The following is a 21,858-nucleotide window of genomic DNA, read 5'->3' on the forward strand; positions in this document are numbered from 1 at the left end:
CGACACAAGTTTGTTTGAAACACATAAAAAGTTTAAATAAGATAATAATATTAACAATGAACATTATATGACATTTAAAATAGTTTTGGCGATTTTTCCTTCAGTCCGCCTGTGCATTTCTGACCCAAACAGCAAAAGTCTAAATCTCCGCGATGTTCTCGTTAAATATGCCATTTCTGAGATAGTACAATGAATTAATTTCTAAAATGTTATGATATGGAAAGCCTGAAACAGATCACAGCAGTATAGCCATACACAGGCTTTCAGTCATCAGCAACGTGGTAACCATGCATGCCAGTATGCATATGATTTAATATGAAGCGTCACGCATTATTATGGTTGATAAGAGCAATTAATGGAGATGAGCTGTTGATCATAATTAGCATGGCCATAAGTTGGCTTTGTACAGAAAGTTTCAAGTTAATTGCATTAATAATTACTATATGAAATTAACTTAATCTTACGTTACGGACGTGACACAGCGCTGAAGCGTCCTGACATCATAAATCTAGACCTTATAAATCCAAAAATCATCGCTGTTTAGACTGAGTGTATTTATTTTTCAGACAGGCCTCCATCTTTCTACAAAATACTTACTGTTGACATAAATTCAAAAATGGGCAGTCTTTGATATCTCATTTCAAAATATGAAATACAGTCGAATGACAATGTATTTGTACTATAGGTGCACCCCTCATATGTGGTGGATAAACAGTGATTTCCTTCAAATTTCTATTGAAGCACGTTAATGCAGTAAAATACAGACCTAAACGCACAACTCAAACAGGGTTTTGTTCTTTTGGTAAAAACTTAATTCAAGGTAAGGTTGACATTTGCATGGAATTATTCATACGTATTATATTTACATTCTAATGATATATTTCTTCATTTGTATCGTTATCGCAATAAATACCTGAAATTATCGTGATAAATTTTTTAGGCCATATCGCCCATCCCTAGTATATGGTGTAATATACTTACGGATAAGGGGTTTCCATTTGACCGTAGGTGGTGGCATCATGTCACTGTTACTGTTACTGCTCCACCCGTTCAGAGCTTTTGGCTTCGATGGAAACTTCTCTGAGATTTTCACAGAGGACTGGAGGTACAGCTGACCCTGAAACATTCCTTTAATGAGAGAGAAGTCACGTTTTAAATTCCCATTAAATACCTCTATTTCTCAAAAAAAAAAAAAAAGAAAAATCACGTGTCTCAAATGCATCTCCTGTAAAGGGATTTTGGGATTGCAGAGACCAACTGAATTTGTTTTGAAAGATGTCTATTGTGCTGTTCATCTCATTATTTGATCAAAAATACATTAAATTACAATTTCAAATAACAGTTTTCTAATTAAAAATGTTTTAAAAATGTAATTTATTTCTGTGATGCAAAGCTGAATTTTCAGCCGTCTTTTCTCCAGTCTTCAGTGTCACATGATCCTTCAGAAATCATTCTAATATGCTGATTTTGCTGCACAATAATTATTTATTACTATTACCAATGTTAAAAACCATGTTTAGTATTTTTGTGGAAGCTGTCATTTTTCAAGACTCTTTCATGATCAGAAAGAACAGCATTTATTTGAAATGGAACATTATTCCAAATAATGACTTTTAAAACAACGAAAATATTTTTACTGTCACTTCTAATTAATTTAATGTATCCTTGCTGAATAAAAAAGTATTCAATAAAAAGAAACAAAAAAAAACCTTACTGAACCCAAAACGAGCAAAATTAACAGAATACTCATTTTAGCTGAGCTGCTGTATTACATTTAAAGTTGGCATTTCAAATTGAGTAATAATAAAAAAAAAAAAAAACTTTAAAGCAAAAGTTATAACCCTTGTTATATCTTAACAGTTGATTGACAGGTCAGGAGGCTGTCCTTTCCTGTAGCCCAGGATGCATTAGCATTTACCACCTCCAAATGTAGCTTGAATGAACGCATCACAAAAACATTTGAGACACAGTTTGTACCTGTATTTAGACCTGACTATTAATTGGTTCAGCCAACGCCAATTTGTATACCAGATGTAAACGTGTTCATTAGGGTGGCCCTTATTTTTGGACTTTTTCTTCTGCTCTCACCCTCCTTAATTAGAAATGGAAACAAACCAAATTTTGCTGAGATTGGACTACGTTTAGGGTGTGCTCAAAGTTGAAATTTTTAATATAGTCTTAAATGACAATAACAGCACATAATTAATAATTAGCCACTAGTAACCACTAGTAAACTGTGAATTACGTTAAAAATGAGAACACAGAACAGTGTTGTTTGTCTTCAAATGTTAAATTACATTGGCGCAAACAGCCTTGTGGACAGTGCGCTGACATGTAGGTTTCCCAAGTTTGGACCTAGGAACGAACACTTGTAATGAAGACGTTAAGAGTGTTCTGCCATTGTCGTGACACAGAACAGTGTTACAAGCATAGTAACCCATACTCAGAATGAGACACCAACCATGAACACACACCCAGAGCAGCGGGCAGCCATTTGCTCCAGCACCAACTGAGTAGTTGGGGGTTCAGGGCCTTGCTCAAGGGCACCTCAGTCGTGTTACTGAAGGTGGAAGATTCACTCTGGTCATTCACTCCCCCCCACCTACAATCCCTGCTGGTACTGAGACTCGAACCTGTGACCTTCAGGTTACAAGTCTGACTTTCTAACCTTTAGGCCACAACTGCCCCTCATCTCTGATATCAGAAACAGTCAACATTTTATTAGTGAACAAAAACTTTGCTAATATCACCAATCTTGAAGTACATGTTGATAAAAAGATACCTTTGTTGAGCACACCCTAAATGACAAATTATCTGGATGGAATCTTGCATATATTACTAACTTCTAGTGGAGAAACAAATGAGGGGGTGAGAGATTAACATTTCCCAAAAAAAAAAAAATAAATGTACCGCCCAATAAGGGCCACCTTAACGCTCATGTGTGTAAAACAAATGTGAAGTGTGTGTTACCCAGGTAAACGCTGGACTCCATGGCCCCACGGGCCTCCTCGATGATGTCATCGTCCTCCTGAGCCTCAGTCTCAGTGTGGGAGTTATACGAAGTGTCATCGAACAGGCTAATGGGCGTCACCTTCCCCCCTCCTACCAACCATGCAGAGGCAATGGGTGTGCAAAACTTCACAAAAAGGAAAGAAAAGAAACCATGAAAAATCAAATGTGAAATAAGTTTTAGCTGAGACTCCAAACAGCAACAAAACAGGTTGAGTCGTGATACCTGATGCTCCCAGATCAGCTGTCCTTCTGGTTTGGTGCTGAAGGCCATGACTTTCCAGTCCGGCACAGAAACCTTAATGACCAGGTCTAAGCCTTCTACCTGAGTGTGTGAGTTTGGATGCGTTTTAGCATGATTTTTGGTTTGTGCGTCCGTCTCCTCTTGGATGACGCGTTGTGCTTCACATCTGACCTCTCGCCATGTCTCCCCATTAGGTGCTTCCCCCTCAAGGAAGTTGAGGTTGGACTGAATCTCAGGGATGAATTTTAGCTCAAAGTTTCCCACGCTGAAGTTCCATCTAACAGGGAGAGAAAACACAAAACAATTGGCATTTTACTAGGACGACTACTATTCTATAATTACTTTTCAATATCAAGCTGCGCAATGTTGATACAACCTAGCGTACCGTGCATCCAATCTACCTCTGTATCATTTATGAGATCAAAAGCAAGGTCACATGAAGCGCTCAACAGAGCCTGCGGGTATTTCTTACTTCTCAAACCCGTTGCGAGGCCTCACGGCTCTGACAGTTTTCTGTGTTCTCTGGAGTAACAGTACGTCCTCTGGCTCTCCTTCCTCGTCCCCCCACCGACTGCAGCCCACCGCTGAACAAATATACTTCAACTACAGAGAAAGAGAGAGCGAGGTTAAAGCTGACAACTGATACTATATGATAAAAGAGTTTGCATAGTGCCACAACAGCACATCAATCATTTATTCTTCTAAAAAACAATTGGAAAAAAAGGGTTTGAGTTACCTTGCCGCTGTATGCGCCAAGGCCATAAGTAGTGAGGGACTTGCCACCTACAAGCACAGTGTCCTCTCCGATGCGGTACGAGGAGTCCAGAAGGGACTCGACACTGAATGGAACAGCCTCCATACTCTCCCTGTCCCCGTTCCATTGAAACAGAGCTCCATCCAGAGAGGGAATGAACATCTTGTTCCCAAAAATCTGAAGAACAGAAAGAGGTCATGAGAATCTTATCATTTTTGATCTGATTGTTGTGGTAAATCGAAGAGGCACATGATTTTTATCTTGGGAAATATTTAACGTTTTTGATCATCAGCAGCAGGGTGGATACAAAGAGCAGATCATGATGGATAGAGACAAGGGGACAGACAACACTGAGACTTTGACCAATCAGCTTTGAGTCTGTGTGTGGCATTATCACACATTTGGCGCTTGATCTCCTGTTGTCCGAAGAGTTACACAATCTGACACGTCCTTAAAGGATGAACAGGGACAAACGGGTACAAGTATCCTGAACAAACACACTGATAAAAAAGAAAAGGCCATTATATAAGGATGTTGTAACTGACCCTAATCCAAAAAGTGATCTCAGCTCAAACAGACACTTTAGTGAACGGGGGGGGTGGATGAGATCACTGACTTCCTGTTGTGCTAAATCTAACCTTGACACCTGGTATGGGCCAATAGAAAGCTGAAACACCCTGAGAAAGCAAGCACCTGGAAAAGGAAAACAGCCGCTGCGATTGGCTGAGAAACGAAGGGATTAGCTCATCTGTCCATCACGTCTGGGAGGGCGGGGCTAGTGAGGAGCTTGCAGTGGTACTGAGGGTAAGAGGTTTAAAGAGTGTGTGTGGTGTGTGCTGCAATGATGACTCATCACTGTGATACACTGAGTTAATCCATCATGTGATCTACTTGTCTGATCTCCAGCTCTACAGGATCTTGACGTTGGGTGAGACTTCAATCATCCTCAGCCTAACTACATCCTGAATCAATGAACAATTAAAGCCAATCAATTAGAAGAGCGCGAATTTAACCCCAGCCACTGTCCAGAACTTCATTAATGTCTTTAGCTGTAACAGAGCACTTCTGGAAATCTACAGTGTCAACTACATAAAATCTATTTAAAAACTAGTACAAGCAAAAAATTGATTGCTTCGTCTCAATTAATCAATCATAATAATGTATTAAATTGATATCATTTACACAATTTTATATAAAAAAAAAAAGAATAAAAATTATATATAAAAATAAAAAATCTGAATTTCATGGCATTGGATACAACTTATTTTGAAAACTACATTTATTTCACATTTACTTTATTTTATAATACATTTATTTAAAATAAAATAAAGACTAAGCAAATCATTCCACAAAAAAAGAAAAAGGTTTCTAATTTAATAAAGTACAACTGTGATTACTCTGCTAGGACATTCTAGTGAACTTGAGAGGAACTGACTACATACATTCACAACTGCTTAAAAGTTAATATAGCTTTATTTTTACTTCTTACTTTACTTCTACTTTACTTGTTTTTTTTTTTTTAATCAGTGTCCAAAAACTCCCAGAGTCAAAAAAAAGGAGGCTCCCGAAGCCTTGAAGAATTATTATTATTAAGAACATGAAATGAAATGACTTTTCAGAGAATGGATTTTTATTACACAACAAGGAGGTTTTATGGCTTGCATGAAAGGAAGACCAGATTTTAAGCCTCTTAACTACAAGCTGTAAATGTAAAAGGTCTGCTGCTTTTTACGAAGTGTGTAATTTAACCTCTAAAGTATCGCATGACAGTGTGCTCTAGTATTTAAAACAATGTGACGCTTCAGTAAAAAGACACATGGCACAAATCTATTTTTTCATGCACTGAATGCCAGGGAGGACTGAAGGACCAAGCTGGTAGCCTGGTATTGAAAATGCTTTCTTTGACAGGGGATATCTAGCTTTGCATAGCTCTTTTCTGCACTTCAGGGGCAAATCATGCATCAACTACATTTCCTCGGTAACTCTCGATTATACATCAGTGACTGGAACACACTGAACAACAATCACTGGCTTTCCTTTAAATTTGATAATTCCTAGTTTGCCATCCTTTTCATTAAAAAGTAGGGAACATATGGGCATGATATTAGACCGGAGCCTGTAGCAGCCCAACATGAATCAAATACTCAGTTCAGCTGTGGGCAATGACTTCTGGAATCTTGTTTGACACATTCAATTTGAGAGATTTAGCCAAAGGCAGTCTGGCCCTTGTCTTAAGGGATCACAGCAGGTTTGAGTATGAAGTGTGTCTATGTAGGCAGGATATCCCTCTGTACTCAATGACCTCCCACAGATGATAGCGCTCCACTGAGTCTGACACATAGCATTACATCAAGCTAGGCGCAATCCCCTCTCCCTTTCCTGTTTGGAGGTAATCTCTATGTTTCCCACGCACATATAGTCACACACACAAACATATCATTTCACACTTTTCCTGGCACAAAAATCACTTTAGAGTGCACCCTACATTCAGTTTAAAATCAAATAAACACACGTAGGTCTACAAATGACATGCTATCAAGAAAAACAACTCAAAACCTTTACAGTTTACCTAAAGTAATATAGCTGTGACGTCAATTTGTACGCCAACCTGGAATATATGGGTTTCAGAATGATTCAATTTGGAAGTATAATAAGGCCTGTGGTTAAGCATGTTGTAGAGAAAACAGTGAAAGTCTCTTCACAAGATGTTAAACACTCTCCTGACAATTTGTAACCGTTTTACATTTTGCCAAGTTGATATATTTCTATGATCTCATTTGTGTGTTTTGTACGATCTCCTTTTGGCCCATTGAGATTTAGGTTTAGGGGTGGACCTTCATGCTTGCTTTTTTACAAATAAAATTGTACAAAGTCATATGAAATAACCAACTATTCAAATAGTTACGTTTTCACATGAGAACGGTTTGACAGGCCTTACTTTACTCATAAATCAAAAACATTTATTTAAAAAATTTCTGAGGGAAAATATCAATATTCTTCTGGGTTCAAGGACTAAGCAGCACTATTGTGAAACTGCTGATGCTCTTTTGCCTTTTTCACAGCAGATGAGATATTCAAGAAATCAGTGGAGTGCCATCTCTCTTAAGAAGTTGACATCACTGACATATACCAAAAAAGAAAGCAAAAGAGCCGCACCAAAATGACACTTCAAAGAACTACGTGTTCGCACAGCATTGTGCTGTTGAGGAAAATCTCACAAAATCTGTCAAGAACATGTCAGGGTCATATTTTCCCGCAAAATTAAAAGAAATAAGTTCTCTCTCTTACCTACAAAAAAATATGAAGACCGTTTTTAATAGAGTTACATTTTTACCATTGTAATAAAGCAACAAAAAAAAAAAGGCCAACTGAATTATTGAAAAATAATGTATACCCGAGGTGGTAGTGCAGCAATAACGCAAAGCGGAGTGGCCATTACACCTTGGGTGTGCATTATTTTTTAATAATTAATCGACCTGTCATCAATTATTCTGCTTAAACCATGGTTACCACATCTCAAGACATTTTTGAGAAGTTTTGTTTCAAGACATTTATGCATTTTTGTCCTTAAGAAGTATATGTCGAACTACTTTCTTATTTGTCCCATCCATTGGCAACTCAAAAACAGAACTATTAACAGAGGCTTGAGCCATTGATAAGCAGTTAGAGAGAGAGAGGAAAAGAGAGAGAGAGGGAGAGAGAGACAGAGAGATGCATCTGGGATGCTTATGTTGCATTTGATTGGTCGATGTCTTTGAATGGCCTTTTAAGTAAATGAAATAATTTGGTGAAGTGAAAACTGTCATGCGGCCAAAAGACCATAACCTACTCCACAGCTGTGCACTTACTGAACGATAACTGCCCACTGGAAAGCATTTGTCAACCAATCAGAATCAAGCCTTCTACAGCCCAGTGGTATAACAGGAAAAGACGACATTTGTGCTTATTGTGCACTGCCTACTTATATTTAAATTACAAAAATCATTGTATAATTGTTAACAAACCATCATCGTAACCATAACCATAAGTGATATGTAGTTAAATGGGTAGTTCCCCCAAAAATTTAAATTAACTGACATTAACTACTCACTCTGATGTCACTCCCAACCCGTAAGGCCTTCGTTCATCTTTGGAACACAAATATGTTGCAAAGATAGTGGCATTGCTGTCTATGGATTTCATCAAAAATATCTTAATTAGAAATGTGCCGGTATTCAGTAATCCGTTATATAATGATAATGAACATGCACGATACGGTTATCGTGGGCACTTAAAAAAAACTGAGTTCTTAAAAAAAACTTGAGTTCATAGGAAAAGTATTCTTAAATACTTAAAAATATTTAATTCTTATTAAAAAACTGTGAATAATTATTTATTACAAATTATTCCAATTTTTTAATAAGAATTAAATATGTTTAAGTATTTAAGAATACTTTTCCTATGAACTGGTTAAAATGTACAACACCGCTGTATGCTGCGTCAAAGTTGCATGTGAACTCATGTAAATAAGCACGGATGAAGCCAGTGTTATATATTCCGTATGCGCGAGTCCGTTAGGGTATGCGTGACGTAAAAATCATTGGAGGGTGTGCGCAAAGGCTCTGCGTGGACATCCGCATGCCTAATTATTTTTGCGTCTGCACAGTCAATAGGCTACAAAAGCACCAACTGCGCGAAAAGTGAAGCTGCGGTTTCTTTGATCGCCCCCTGGTGGCTGGCTGCAGTACAGGTCATAAACCCCGCCCTCTCCATGTAAACGAATGGGACTTCAGTCAAAATAAAAAAGATAAATTACACTTCCAATACAATTTTCCGAAATATGGTTTTGGTCTTTTAAGGTAGTTATCATGCTGATATATTTTCAAGTGTTCGTTTTTGCGACAAGTTTGATTTTAGCTAGTAATTCAATGCTATAAAAACGGGGCGTGTCATTATGGTTGATTGGGTCTGTGGGAGTTTGATACCGCGGCTCCACCTCACGACTCTACTGCGCAGACTCTGGCTCCAAACAAATCTCTACTGCGCAGACTCTGGCTCCAAACAAATCTCTACTGCGCAGACTCTGGCTCCAAACAAATCTCTACTGCGCAGACTCTGGCTCCAAACAAATCTCTACTGCGCAGACTCTGGCTCCAAACAAATCTCTACTGCGCAGACTCTGGCTCCAAACAAATCTCTACTGCGCAGACTCTGGCTCCAAATGACGTCAACTTCTCAAGATGGCAGCAGCCATACTGAGATGCATTCGCTTCACTTTTCTATAGTGGAAAGCAGTGGAGACGCATCGTCCGTCTTTTTTTACAGTCTATGGGCGGAACGCGTGAGAGACACTGAATGAAAGATCACTTTCACTCTCTGACAGCAGATGGCGCTGAACAGCAGAAATGCAGTCGTTTCCCCAGAAACCTGGAAACAGAGCAGCTGCACTACTTTCTGAAACGTATGTAAATGTTATAAATAGCGTTCATCACAGTGCCAAATACTTAAATATTTAGACTTAATAGGCTATTTATTTTCAAACTTTACAACATGCCCTGGATATTGTTTGAAAATGTTTTGATTCTTTATCGTTCGTTCACACTTTATATTAAGGCTCTATTAGATAACATTAGTTAATTCATTAGTTAACAAACTGCCAATGAAAAAATGTTCTAAACATTCATTAATCTTAGGTAATTTCAATATTTAATAACATGTTAAAATCAAAAGTTGCAACTGTTATTTAATGAACGAGCAAACATGAACTAACAGTTGTATTTTTTAACAAAGATTAATAACTTCTGTAGCCAATGTAGCTATTGCTCATTGTTAATTTAACGTATTAACTAGGTTAACTAATGAGATCTAATTCTAAAGTGTTACCGATTGGTCTTTATCATTCTTTTGCACTTTAATCTGTGTGATTTTTTTTTTTACTTTATACGGTTTTTGTGTATAGCTTTATTGTATTTAAATGTTCAGTTCTTTTTGTTATAAGAAAAACGTTATTAAACATGATATACTGTATAATAGCAACTAAATTGCATTATCGTGATAATACCGTGATAAAAGCATGATCAATTAATCGCAACATGAAAACCTGACAGTCATATGTCTAATCTTAATCTGTGTCTTGAAGATGAACGGAGGTCTTACATTTTAGGGTGAACTAACCTTTAATTAAAAAGATTAAAAATTAAAAATTCCTTTTTTGTTTTCTTTTGTTTTGATGTGAAATGTTACCTGGGCATGGTTTTCAGGGATTCAAATGACTTCATGAACTTTGTCTACAGCACAAGCCCGGCAGTTTGTCAGTACCTTTATCCTGTGAGTCACATTAAGTGATTCCCTTTGTTGCAGCAATCAAACAAACAAAAGGCCTTGCGCATTGAATAGTGTTCAGACATACCAGATTTTCGGCTCATTGGATTAATGTGCCTTAATTACAACTGTTCACTCTAAAGACTAATAGATGAGAGGGGGTGCATGTGTTTGTTGGGGGGGGGGGGGGGGGGGGGTCAGCATTCTTATGGATGACATCATCCCACACATAAGGCATTACCTCATTCTTCAATCCTCTCAGCATGATTCACACCACACTGTCAGTGGTATCCCTCTCCACCCCTCATCTCTCTTTTCCTCATTCCTCTCATCTTTCTTTCTTTCTCTCCATCCCACCTCCCCCTTGTGTTGGTACAGTGTGTTTCTGCAGACAATGCTGTTTACTGCTGGCCTCTCTCCTACTGTTGAGGCATGCTATAGGTGACTGCTCTCTACTGGCGCCATGGTGAGGGCCAATCAGAAGTGGGCAGACTGCTCTAATCACCAAGCAGAATGCCTTGCAAGGCACCGCTTGAGCCAATCAGAATGGCTGGTTGCTAGGCACCCAGAGGTAAAAGGGGAGGGGAGAGGAAGATTCCAGCCAATGAAGAGGCTACTCCCACAGCAGCCAGGCATTTCAGCTTACCACCAAACCAGACAGGGGGTCAACACTATAACTCACACGCATACTCATTAAGCTATATATATATATATATATATAAAATCAAATTAGAGGAAGTCTGTTAGCATAGCGTCAATGTTTTCTCAGTGTGTTTGTGTAAATGTGTGCATGCGCACAGGCGCATATGTGCAGCGCTGCCAAACGCTCTTCCTCCAGGCTAGTCTTCAGTCTCTAGAGTACGAGTCTGTGATCTGTGTGTGTGTGTGTAACTTGTTTCAGATTCAATTTCCTTTGGGCAATGTCTCATTCTCTTCTGGGGTATAGAGGTTCAAACAAACATCCCCTTTTCCCACACACACACACAGATACACACTTACTCAAACTCTATTGAACAACAGACAAACGTGCAGTGTGTATGTTTAGGGAGAAAACCTTCTTATGTTGAATCACAATGCAAAATACTACAAGAAAGTGTTTAATACTTCTAACCAAAACACAGCTGTTGGTCGTTAAGCATTAGCTTGTGTATTTTAAAGGTTGTGAGAAAGTGTGTTCAGTACCTCTGGTTTACTGAGGCTAGAGGACACTAGAGAGCCTGAGCCCACGTCCAGGTCCCACTGCTTGCGTCCCTGGTTTAGAGGATCCAGAGCGGCGATTCTCCCATCCAGTGTGCTGATGATCACCAGAGCCCTGTCAAACACATGAAACACAGGTTCACATAAAGTGACAAGGGATTCCATCACTCTACATTGTACACTAGACATTTCCCTTCATCTTCAAGTTTAGCTTGACACAGAAATTATAGGATGTATATGAATTATATCCGATATAAATATTATGACTAATAACAATACATGGCTAATTTTAAAATATTATTTTGTCTAAATAAATTTAAAATAAAAATATAATAATTGTGTATATACTGTGTGATCCTACAGCTATACAGTATGAAATAAAATTGATGTTCATTTTGAAATTTGCTAAAATGACATTTAACAATGGTATTAAATTAGAGTTTTTATTTTAGTGGTTTTATTAATGTATAGTTAGCCTACACTATATATTGTGGATACGTACATACTGAAGTAGGTAGTAAAGTTTTCAGCACCAAAAGAATTGTCAAAAGAAATAATAATAATAATAATAATAATAAATCTTCAAGTTCTTATCATATCAATATTTTAGATGTAGGGTGGCCAATAGTCATTATAATTCCAAAATATGGATAAATAAAACTTATTTTACACGATACTGAAATCTAATCAAGAATGTTGTAAAATCATTGAAAGTAGTAATTCTTTATCTTTATCATCCAGGTCTCACTGGAAGAAGAGAGAGTAATATCTCAATGTGATTTCCTGGTTAAATAAAGGGGGGGGGAAGAGGAAGAAGAAGAAGAAGAAGAAGAAGAAGAAGAAGAAGAGGAAGAGGAAGAGGAAGAGGAAGAGGAAGAGGAAGAAGAAGAAGAAGAAACTCCTAATTTGCTGCTTATTAATAGTTAGTAAGGTAGTTGCTAAGTTTAGGTATTGGGTAGGATTAGGGATGTAGAATATGGTCATGCAGAATATATACTTTATAAGCACTAATAAACAGCCAATACGTTAATAATAGGCATGCTAATAAGCAACTAGTTAATTGTGAGAATTGGTCCCAATACTAAAGTGTTCCCTTTCATCTAAGGCAGATAATTTTGGATTTATTACAAGGGCGATTAAACTCTTAATGTCTATAATGTCTACAATTGGCCAAGAGAACTGGGAGATTACAAACTTTTTGTTCTTTTGTAGTATGCGATAAAAGCTAACAAGAACTGAAGTCAGGACACAGGACACTTCATGGCTAAAGTGCCAGGGAACTTTTTAATGGACATGGGGCAAACGCACCTGCAGGGTAGAGAGCAGGACTAAGAGCGAGGGAGTCGCTCTGATGAAGTCTAAGAGAGTTAACACATCCCTCCAGACATCAACACTGATGAGGTCAGAATTTAAGGGCACTTCAGTTCTGCTCATCCCAATGCTCTGGGCCATTAGAGTTCTCATTCTCCAATAGGATTAAAGAGCAGAAAATGTTATAGCACAGCACTCCTGATTGGCTGGAGGGCCCCTCCAAAAATATGAAGGCTGATTGGTTGTTGCTAAGCAGTGGGCATTGTGAGAATGAATGAGGACACTACATGGGTCCCGCCCAGACAAAAGAGTGATTGAGGGACAGAAAAAAAAAAAAAAACTATGAGAGAGAGAGAGAGAGAGAGAGAGAGAGAGAGAGAGAGAGAGAGAATATAGAAAGAATAACAAATCCCATTTTCTGGATGAGATCAAAGAATAAGTGTATTCCCACAGGCTGTTTAACCTCAGGAATAATAAAAAGGGACTAAAATAGCCAAAAAAAAGAAAAAAAGAAATAGGTTTGAGAAAAAAAAAAAAAAAAAAAAATATATCAACAGTTTGTCCGACAGCAATTCAATTGTGTAGATAAAATTATAACAAACGGCATAAAAAGTGCCATGAGGTGTAATTAGTCAATGCACACAAAATGAGTTTAAGTAATATTGTGATAACATAGTACACTAAAACTAAACTCGTACTCTTGTACTCTCTAGTTAACATTGTGTTTTTGTAATTTGTGCATTTTACTTTCCTCTTCATTTTTTCAATTTTCTACATTGTTTCTGTACTATTTGTCTCAGTCACATGATTGTTTTTACTCATCTGGCATATTTATGACCATCAGCAGGGCAATGTTGAATACAAAAGCACATATATAATGTTAAAACTATAGCAAATGTCAATATATGCACTACAATTTTCAAGGAAATAAAAAAAAGTTTTTCAACAACACAAATGTCTGCATGAAACTATGAAAGCAGCTTCACTTTATCTTACAGGTAACAGCCTTTTAAAAGTGTGCCTGAACACACAAATGAAGCTCACCCTTTTGCTTCTCTCAACATTATTCTTGTCATGCTTTTTAACACACTTAGCACTTTACACACAAACAGATCATTAAGTGCACGTCCACACACCTGTGATCCCTCCCTCTCGCTCTCACTTACTCTCTCGTCTCGTTCTCAGAGAAAGTCAAGAGATTCTCAACTCAGACCTGATGTAAACAGACTGCATGGGAAAAAAAAAAAAAAGAAACAACTAGGGTATCTGAGGGGTTTGGTCCAATCACACGAGGCTTTCCTCTTCCCTCAGCCAATCAGGGCTTAGATGCGTTTCTGCACTTTCAATCAGAAACCACTCCTTTAAAAAACACCAGCCAATGGTCATAAAAAGCCCACTGTAACCATGCCACAGCGAGCAGCTCTTATCAGCCAAGTGCGAGTTAGCAAGTACCACTGCAAAACACACGCACACAATAGGGGCATGGGGAGCACGTGGCCAAGTTGTGAAAACAGAGGCACACCCCTGCGGAGAAGCCGCAGAATTCATGACAAGTTAACAGAGTAAAGTACTTTGTGCAGACACAATTGTTCAGCATGGATGACATGCAGAAACCTGATACGGCAATTAAGAATACAACAATGTGATTCAAGCAAAAGTTCACTCAGAAATTAAAAACCTGTCATTTTCACAGTCCCATTCTAACCCCTTTATTTTTTTTCTGTGGAACCCAAAAGCAGACATTTCAAAAAATGTCCAGGCTGTTATTTTTCATAGGGACTGACGAGTTTATCATCAAGTTCCAAAAAGACACATCCATACACTTTCTTCTATGGGTGCAGTCACTTTACATTTGTAGGGTGAAATTCTGCAGACAAAACAGTCATCTCAATAGGAATTGGTAACACTTCCATCACATGGATTTCACATTGGATTTAAGTTTGTAGAGCTTCAAATGTGTGAAGTTGACCATTATAACTCTGCTTGGTTTGGAAGTGACTTCTAGATAAGCCGTGCTTCATGCATTGCCACACTGTTGACAATAGACCTTCTTTGCCCAAAATATTCTCATTAATGCTACTGAACCTTTAGATCTTCTGAACCCACATGAAAGCTTTATTACGAGAACAGACTGAAATTGACTTAAACATTAACACTGACGCTCTAATACCTCCTTTTGTGGTCTGCAGAAGAAAAAAAAAATAATCATACAGGTTTGCATAACATAAGGCCACATCATATCTTTATTTGTTTGGTTGTTTATATTTTAACACCATAGTGAGAAACAGGTGGATAACTTTTCTTTGATTTAAAATAAATTTAAAAATGAAATTTTAATTAAACTTTCATAAGAATTAAACTAAAAAGTAAAGAGACTTTGAAGAGTTAAAACCAAGTCAAAAGCCCAAATATTGCACATGCATTTTCTGTATAAGTGTAAGTTCTGCTCAATAAAAGTCTCCAAAAACACAATTTAGAAGGGGCATCTTTTAAAAAGGACGAGATAAAGACTCCAGAATCCACTGAGTTTCCAAAGTGAAAGGGATTTTCTGCTTAAATGAGCACACAATAAAATATAGCACTGCAGTAGCATGCAGAGCTCGGTATGGAGCGTTACACAAAGCACTCGGCAATGCATTTCGAGGTACAATCTTCCCCAGGAAACATCCGCAGTACACAAACACGATGTCCAAAACCGTATATCTCACTACAGAAAGAAGAAACCCTCGCTAGAACATTCAACCTTGTCAAAGTGCAATGTGCATTACTTGTTGAATGTGCGGTGGACCAAAAAACTGTAACTAACTGCATGACAATGTGTGTGCTAATGTAAAAGAGAAAGATGATCAGAAAAACAATAAAAATAAATCAAATTAATAACAAAAAAGAAAATATAACTAGCATTTAAAGGGACAGTTGACCCGAAAGATTTACTCAACATCTTTCTGAACATATGCACGTGCATTAGAAATTAGGAGACTGTGACATTTCTCAAAATATCTTATTTTCCACAAAGGGGGTGAACTATAATTTTAAGGCTCATGCAACCCATTAAAGAAAGTTGCATTCATTCTAACATTGTCTCCTCCATCATGCAGAGTTTTTCTCCACGTATTGATTAAAGCATTTACCCAGTGTGTCTGAGTGTGTGTGAATGCTTAATCTGTCCTCTGACTCCATGTCACGTTCTGACACGCCCAAGCTGCTATCTCCATGCAGAACTAGAAGCGCTTCTGCCATCTCAATTGACCTTGCTAAATTTGGTGCATCCTGCAAAACCTGAAATACAACAATTGCACAGAAAAGCATTTCTAGCTGACTTTGATGATGAAACTAAACTGAACAGTGAAGCACACCTGTATGATTTTTCAATAAGCTCCGACACTCTCTTTGAAAAAAATACCACCACAAACTTGCACAAGAAAACATGAAAGGCGTTTCACACAAACTAATTCCATCATGCACAAGTCACTGTCATTTCACTCCTCTTTAACTCTCATCATCTTCCTCCTGTTTCTATCTCTCTAACGTGCGCGGTGCGGAGAAATCAAAACTCTGTCACATGGTGCTGCTCTCGTCCTATTGGGTGAGTCCTGGCCTTGATCTAGGTGGCTGATTTGTTGTTGCTAAGCAGTGAGGAACCAAACTACAGGAAAGCCGAGGTCCTGACTACAGGGTCCTAGCGCCTTCGGTTTTGGGTCTCGATGTCCCCCCTTTACTTTCTCCCTCCTCATCTCCCCAATCTCTCCCTCTGCCACACCTCTCCCATCTTCCTACCCATTGCTGCAGTGCAGTAAGGTGTGTCCTCTGCAATGAATGAAGAAACGGCTTAAAAGAATCAAACCACAAACAGAGCAAAAATCAATCAAGTCCAGAGTGAGTGTCGCCACATGACTACAAATAACAACAAAGAATCGACATCCTTAAAAAAAAAACGAGCCGTTCATAAAACTGGTTTTATTTTAATGGTTTAAACAGCCTGAGAGATATTTCAGAAGCGCTCCGGTGAAGTGGAAAAGTTTGCATTAAAACATGCCATGTTTGCTTCTGATTACAAGACGATAAAATCTTATCGCAAAGTGATGAACTTCACTCCAGATCATGAGATCATTTAAAACGAATCTGACAGTCTCTGGATAGTTACCTAATCATCAAGTCAGACAAAAAAAAAGCTCTCAACAACAAGCACACAAACTCTACCCTTTCCTTCCCTTCTGCGCTCTCTCTCTCTCTCTCTCCCAACTCAAATTCTGAGCACTTTTTCCTTCCAATCGTCTAATTGGCCAACAAGTTTGCCAGCTCAGCTCTTCTGATTGGCTGTTGCTAAGCAGTAGGCAGTTGGAGCTAGACGTCTGGCAGAGTTTGCACCAGGCAGTGGAGAAGCGGCATCACCGTGAGTGTGTATTTGTGTGTGTGTGTGTGTGTGTGTGTGTGTAAGAGTGAGGGCACCTCGAGCGAAGTGTTCCTTCCAAAAGGTCCCTCAGGAATCACCAGCAGTCCAAAAATACACACACCGAGGCAAAGCTGAGCTACATTAGTCTATAGGCCATACCTGGATCATGTTCACCAATGGAACCACCAAATCAATTTAAAGGAGAACACATACATGCCACAAAGTAATTCAGTTATCTATGCATTTAAACAGCTGTGCCTAGTGTTGCCTAGTCTTTGCTTTAACAGCAGCCTGGGAACTGGCGTCTGGTTGGTTGCTTGACTCGTCTGGAAGATCTTTACAATATGTTGTTGTTGTTTTTTTTTTTTCATCCACCTTCACTAGACTTAATGGACTGAGAAACAGAACAAGTTGATGAGAGCATCTTCATTACAAGTGTTCCCCACAATCTTTACTTTTGTTGTGAGTAGATCTCTCCAGAGTTAGACTCCCATTTGTCAGCCGACCATGCTGTGCAACACATAAAACTGTCCCAGGAGAACACCATCCCCCAGTAAAACTGTTCCATGTCACGGGGAAGGCCTGAGGGTGTTGATTATCATCGCAGTGTTGCTGAGAAGTGAGCACAAAGGTCTGGTTCTTGGTTCATGCATTATCAATAAAAGCCAGGCACTTGTTTGTTTATTTATATGTGATTGATGGTTGCTTGAACACTGCACATAAATGCATGAGATGGTTTGATATTGAGGATCATAGGGGGAAACATGTAGAAGTGTGAGCGAGTGTTTTATCTTGGCAGCAGGTGTGAAGGCAGCTGCTACTCTCACCCCTGTAGAGATACCTAACCAATGCAGTGTTAAACACACTACACACTATTCCCTGGAGTGTGCATGACACATATAACTATGCCACCAGAAACAAAGACCAGCCCCTCCTTCCAGTGATATATGACTACTGTCAAGACAAAGTCCCAGGAACTTCACATTAAAGCACCATCGCTGAAGTGGTGTTTAAAACTGGATTTCCAGCAGGCTATTCATACGCACAGATAAAGCATCTTTGCACTGATCCTTTTCAACATATCTTGTAGTGCATGGAAGTTGACACTCATATAAACCCCAACTACATTTTTGTTCTGTTTCTTGGGTAAATGACTTTGTGGTTGGTGTAGAGTTGCAAACTGCATGCATGATATTTTTAGTTATTTCCTCTATAACCTGCAAATGATTTGAATCTTCTCTTTACTAGACTGTTTAAAACAAGAAGCCTTTTCAATATCCAACTGAGGTGGTCCGTGCCATTCAGGTGTGCAGATAACTGCTGCTACGTAGCTATCAGCAACACCAGAGCAAAGCATGTCTCATTCATTCGAAGATGTTTTGAAGAAAGTTATTAACCAAACAGTTTTTGTGACCTGACTTCCAAACCTGATACATTTCTCAAAATATCTAATTTTATGTTCCACAAATGAAAGTCTCTAGTATTGTCATTTTTGAGTAAACTATCCCTTCACATTAAAAGCTCAAAAGCAAAATTTGCAATTGCAAATGTGCAGATGTGTGTCTCATAGTCATACATTCATAATTTTGCACGAAAATAGCAGATTTTGCGCTTTTAATGTAAAGAGATAGTTTACCCCAAAAAAATGAAAATTCTTGAGACTTTTTGTTTGTAACAAAAATGGTTTATTTTAATAACATTCTTCAAAACATATTTTGTGCTTCACAGAAGAATGAAAGTTGAACAGGTTTAGATTCGGAAGAACATGAGTGAATAACAGAATTTTTAATTTCCATGTGAACCATCCCTAATATCCCTTAAAAGCAAAATCAGCATTTTTTGTGCAAAATGAATTCCCCTTAAGTTAAATTGGATATAAATATGAATTAAAATAAATTAAAAAATAAATTAAAAATAATTAAATTATATACTGTTTATATAATTATATATTAGAATATTTTTATTTAAAAAACAATATAACAAAATATTAGCACAAAAATATTTACAAGATATCAATAAAATATTTCTTGATAAGTTCCAAAAGGTGTCTGCTTCAACACTTCCTGAACACCATAACCATAAACCTGAGTCAAATCTATATATAGCAGTTTTCAGATGTAATAGAACTGTTCATCTTTTGCCTTCAAAGGTTTTAGAAGAATCCTCAGCACTGGCAACCCGTATCCACCCTAAAATTCCTCGCTGTAGTTCAAGTGAGGGTTTCCTGCTGCTCCCTTCTCATGTTATTTTCATTTTTGGAACACAGTCTGTTCTAGGTACTTCAATGTGTTGTTGTTTTCCTATTTTACCTCTTTTTCTATAGCCTGAGTCTGTAATTATCAGGACCGGACTCTGGTGCCAACTTGTGCTTGTTTGGAAAAATCCTCCATTAATGGGTGCGTCGATGTGACAGCATGTCGATGGCAAGGCAAGGTGGGACAGATTTTTTACTGCAGTGGAGCAGATCAGGTGTTCCCAATGATATTATCAGCTACGGTTACATATTTGTAGAACAAATATCTCCACCAAAAACAATATCCAGCCCCAAAACTAAAGCTCCCCAGCCACCTATTCGACACCGCTTCTCTCTAAGGTGGGGCAGAGGGCTCGGATGCGGTAACACACTGATATCACATCCAGCTGAGCAGAACGACTAATGCACGCCACAAACAAAAACAAAACATCCGGAAAGTTGAGGCACGCGTCTGTAGTTGCGCGCTGAGCAGCAGTTTAAAGTGCGTCAGCGCAGCCTCCAGAGACCGCAGTCTACCGACGGACACCGGCTTCCTTTGTAATAACTGTGGTATAAATAGAGAACTAATGTCTGAAAACAATATTTTCCATGCAAACCTATTCAAAACCGCATTGTTAAATGTTAAAAGTTCAAAAGGCATCTCTCCTCTAATGGTACCGTAAACTGTCGCTTTTTGGCGTCTTTAAGTCTGTTTACAAACAACATTGAAGTCAGACTCAGTCAGGCTGCCATGCATCGCACGCCCACACTCAAAACACTGCAGCAGTTCTCAAGACAGGAACAGCCGCCTCAGGCTGCGACAGCAGTAAAACAAGTTTTGAACTCCAGAAAACAGCTCCGTTTATATACCATAAGGCAGTCCAAGTACATAAGGTGCATGTTCACAAGCCATTGAGAGCGATAGGCGAGATAAGCGTTCTGCACTGGCTCTGAGACTGCTGTCAGTCATCCGAATCTCCATAGTAACAGAAAAATTCCTAACTTATCAGATTTTGCTTACAAGTAGCCATTTTATAAATGGCAGCGTCAAGTCGATCTAAAATGATCTGCTGTCACGCGGATTTAATTTGGTAATATAAATATTTGCACACATTTATGCCCTCTTCTTGGCCCAGCGGGGAGAGGTCGACTGCTGCAAACATCCGCCCATCACGAACTCCAGCTCAGCTGCCTTACGCAAACTTTACTGAAGTTGAATAAAACTACAGAAAGTAACGTGACAACCTAAAAAGCGTGTCACGCCCAGACAAACCGAAAACTTCTGCTATGGCTCGGTGGAAACTGCCTACCTCCGCTGCTTGTGGAAGTTAGCGTCGCTGTCTCCAGACGGCTCTTCGCTCTCCCCGGTCGAGCCGTATTCGTCGTCCTCTACCGTCACTTCTCCGATGCCTGGGGCTCCTCCGGCGTGGTCCAGCGGCCGCTCCATAACAGCGGCATGTTCCGCCGCCTCGGTGTTGGGCGTCGGAGCCACTTCGGGTTCTCTCTCTGAGAGAAACTGACTTTGCAAAGTAACCGTTAACGTCCTCAAAACAAGCAGCAGCAGCAGCAGGGGTGTGCACACGTTTCCAAACTGAAACCCCCTTTCCATTGGGACAAGTGGCACATGAGTAGTTAGTCAATCACATACCAAAATAAAGTGAATTTTAAAAACTAGTCTATAAAAGGCGTTTTACAATTAAACTCGTAAGCTATTCGATCTCTTTCTGTTGTCCTCTCTTAACGTAAACATGCGCTCAACAGCACCATGTTATTCCCTTTATACTTGACTTTGGCCCTGCCGTGGTAACGTCAAGCCCCGCCCCGTGTCCAAACGCTCATTGGCTGCGTCTGGAAGCAAATCCCTGCAGTGCGTGCTGATTGGTGCTAGCGTTTGTCAAACTTCACTGCTCGTCTACTAAGCAGATTTTGATTGCGTCCCACAACTGTCTCATACAGTGCAGTCTGTTGACGTGTTCGGTCCTCGAGCCTCTTCATTATATTGGGCGCTTTTCTTGTCACTCAGAAATATAGGCGGGAGGAAAGGCGGTCTTCGTAGAGTTTTAGCCAATAAAATAGTAGTGTTGGCTCCAACATGTTTCATTGGTATGTTTACGGAAGCCGCGAAAGAAGTCTAGTCAACTCATTGGTCTGACAAGCTGTCAATCAAAATAATCGTTACAGTGATTTCTAACGGAGGGGGCGTTGCCAATTCGTTCTGAGTGAAATTTGATTGGGTAAAAAGTACAAGGATGGAAATAACGACGTGGCCGTTTGTTTGCGGATAAAAGTGGGGTCATGTTTTGACAGTTTCATTTCCGGGACTTTTGGTATGTAAAGAGTAATATACTCACCCCTTGCGCAAATTGTAGTAAGTTCAGTATTGTCCTTTAATTTTACATTAAGTCACTTATCGGTTT

The 21,858-nt window shown here is 38.9% G+C and overlaps 1 protein-coding gene across 1 annotated transcript in view; it reads right to left on the reverse strand.

Moving 5' to 3' along the window:
- LOC306882500 (eukaryotic translation initiation factor 2-alpha kinase 3-like) overlaps nt 1–21,439 on the reverse strand; it is a 33,032-nt gene extending 11,593 nt beyond the window's left edge. Inside the window, exons 1-7 of the mRNA XM_079437160.1 lie at nt 20,752–21,439; nt 11,490–11,619; nt 3,990–4,184; nt 3,726–3,856; nt 3,236–3,530; nt 2,971–3,136; nt 982–1,128 (exon numbers count right to left, since the gene is read on the reverse strand). Of these exons, the coding sequence (XP_079293286.1) occupies nt 982–1,128; nt 2,971–3,136; nt 3,236–3,530; nt 3,726–3,856; nt 3,990–4,184; nt 11,490–11,619; nt 20,752–21,050 (1,363 nt within the window). The 5' untranslated portion in view covers nt 21,051–21,439. The remainder of the gene's footprint in view (nt 1–981; nt 1,129–2,970; nt 3,137–3,235; nt 3,531–3,725; nt 3,857–3,989; nt 4,185–11,489; nt 11,620–20,751) is intronic.
- Nucleotides 21,440–21,858: the final 419 nt, after the last annotated feature.

The sequence above is a fragment of the Barbus barbus genome (genome assembly GCF_936440315.1).
Source record: "Barbus barbus genome assembly, chromosome: 16".
Taxonomy (NCBI): Eukaryota; Metazoa; Chordata; class Actinopteri; order Cypriniformes; family Cyprinidae; genus Barbus; species Barbus barbus.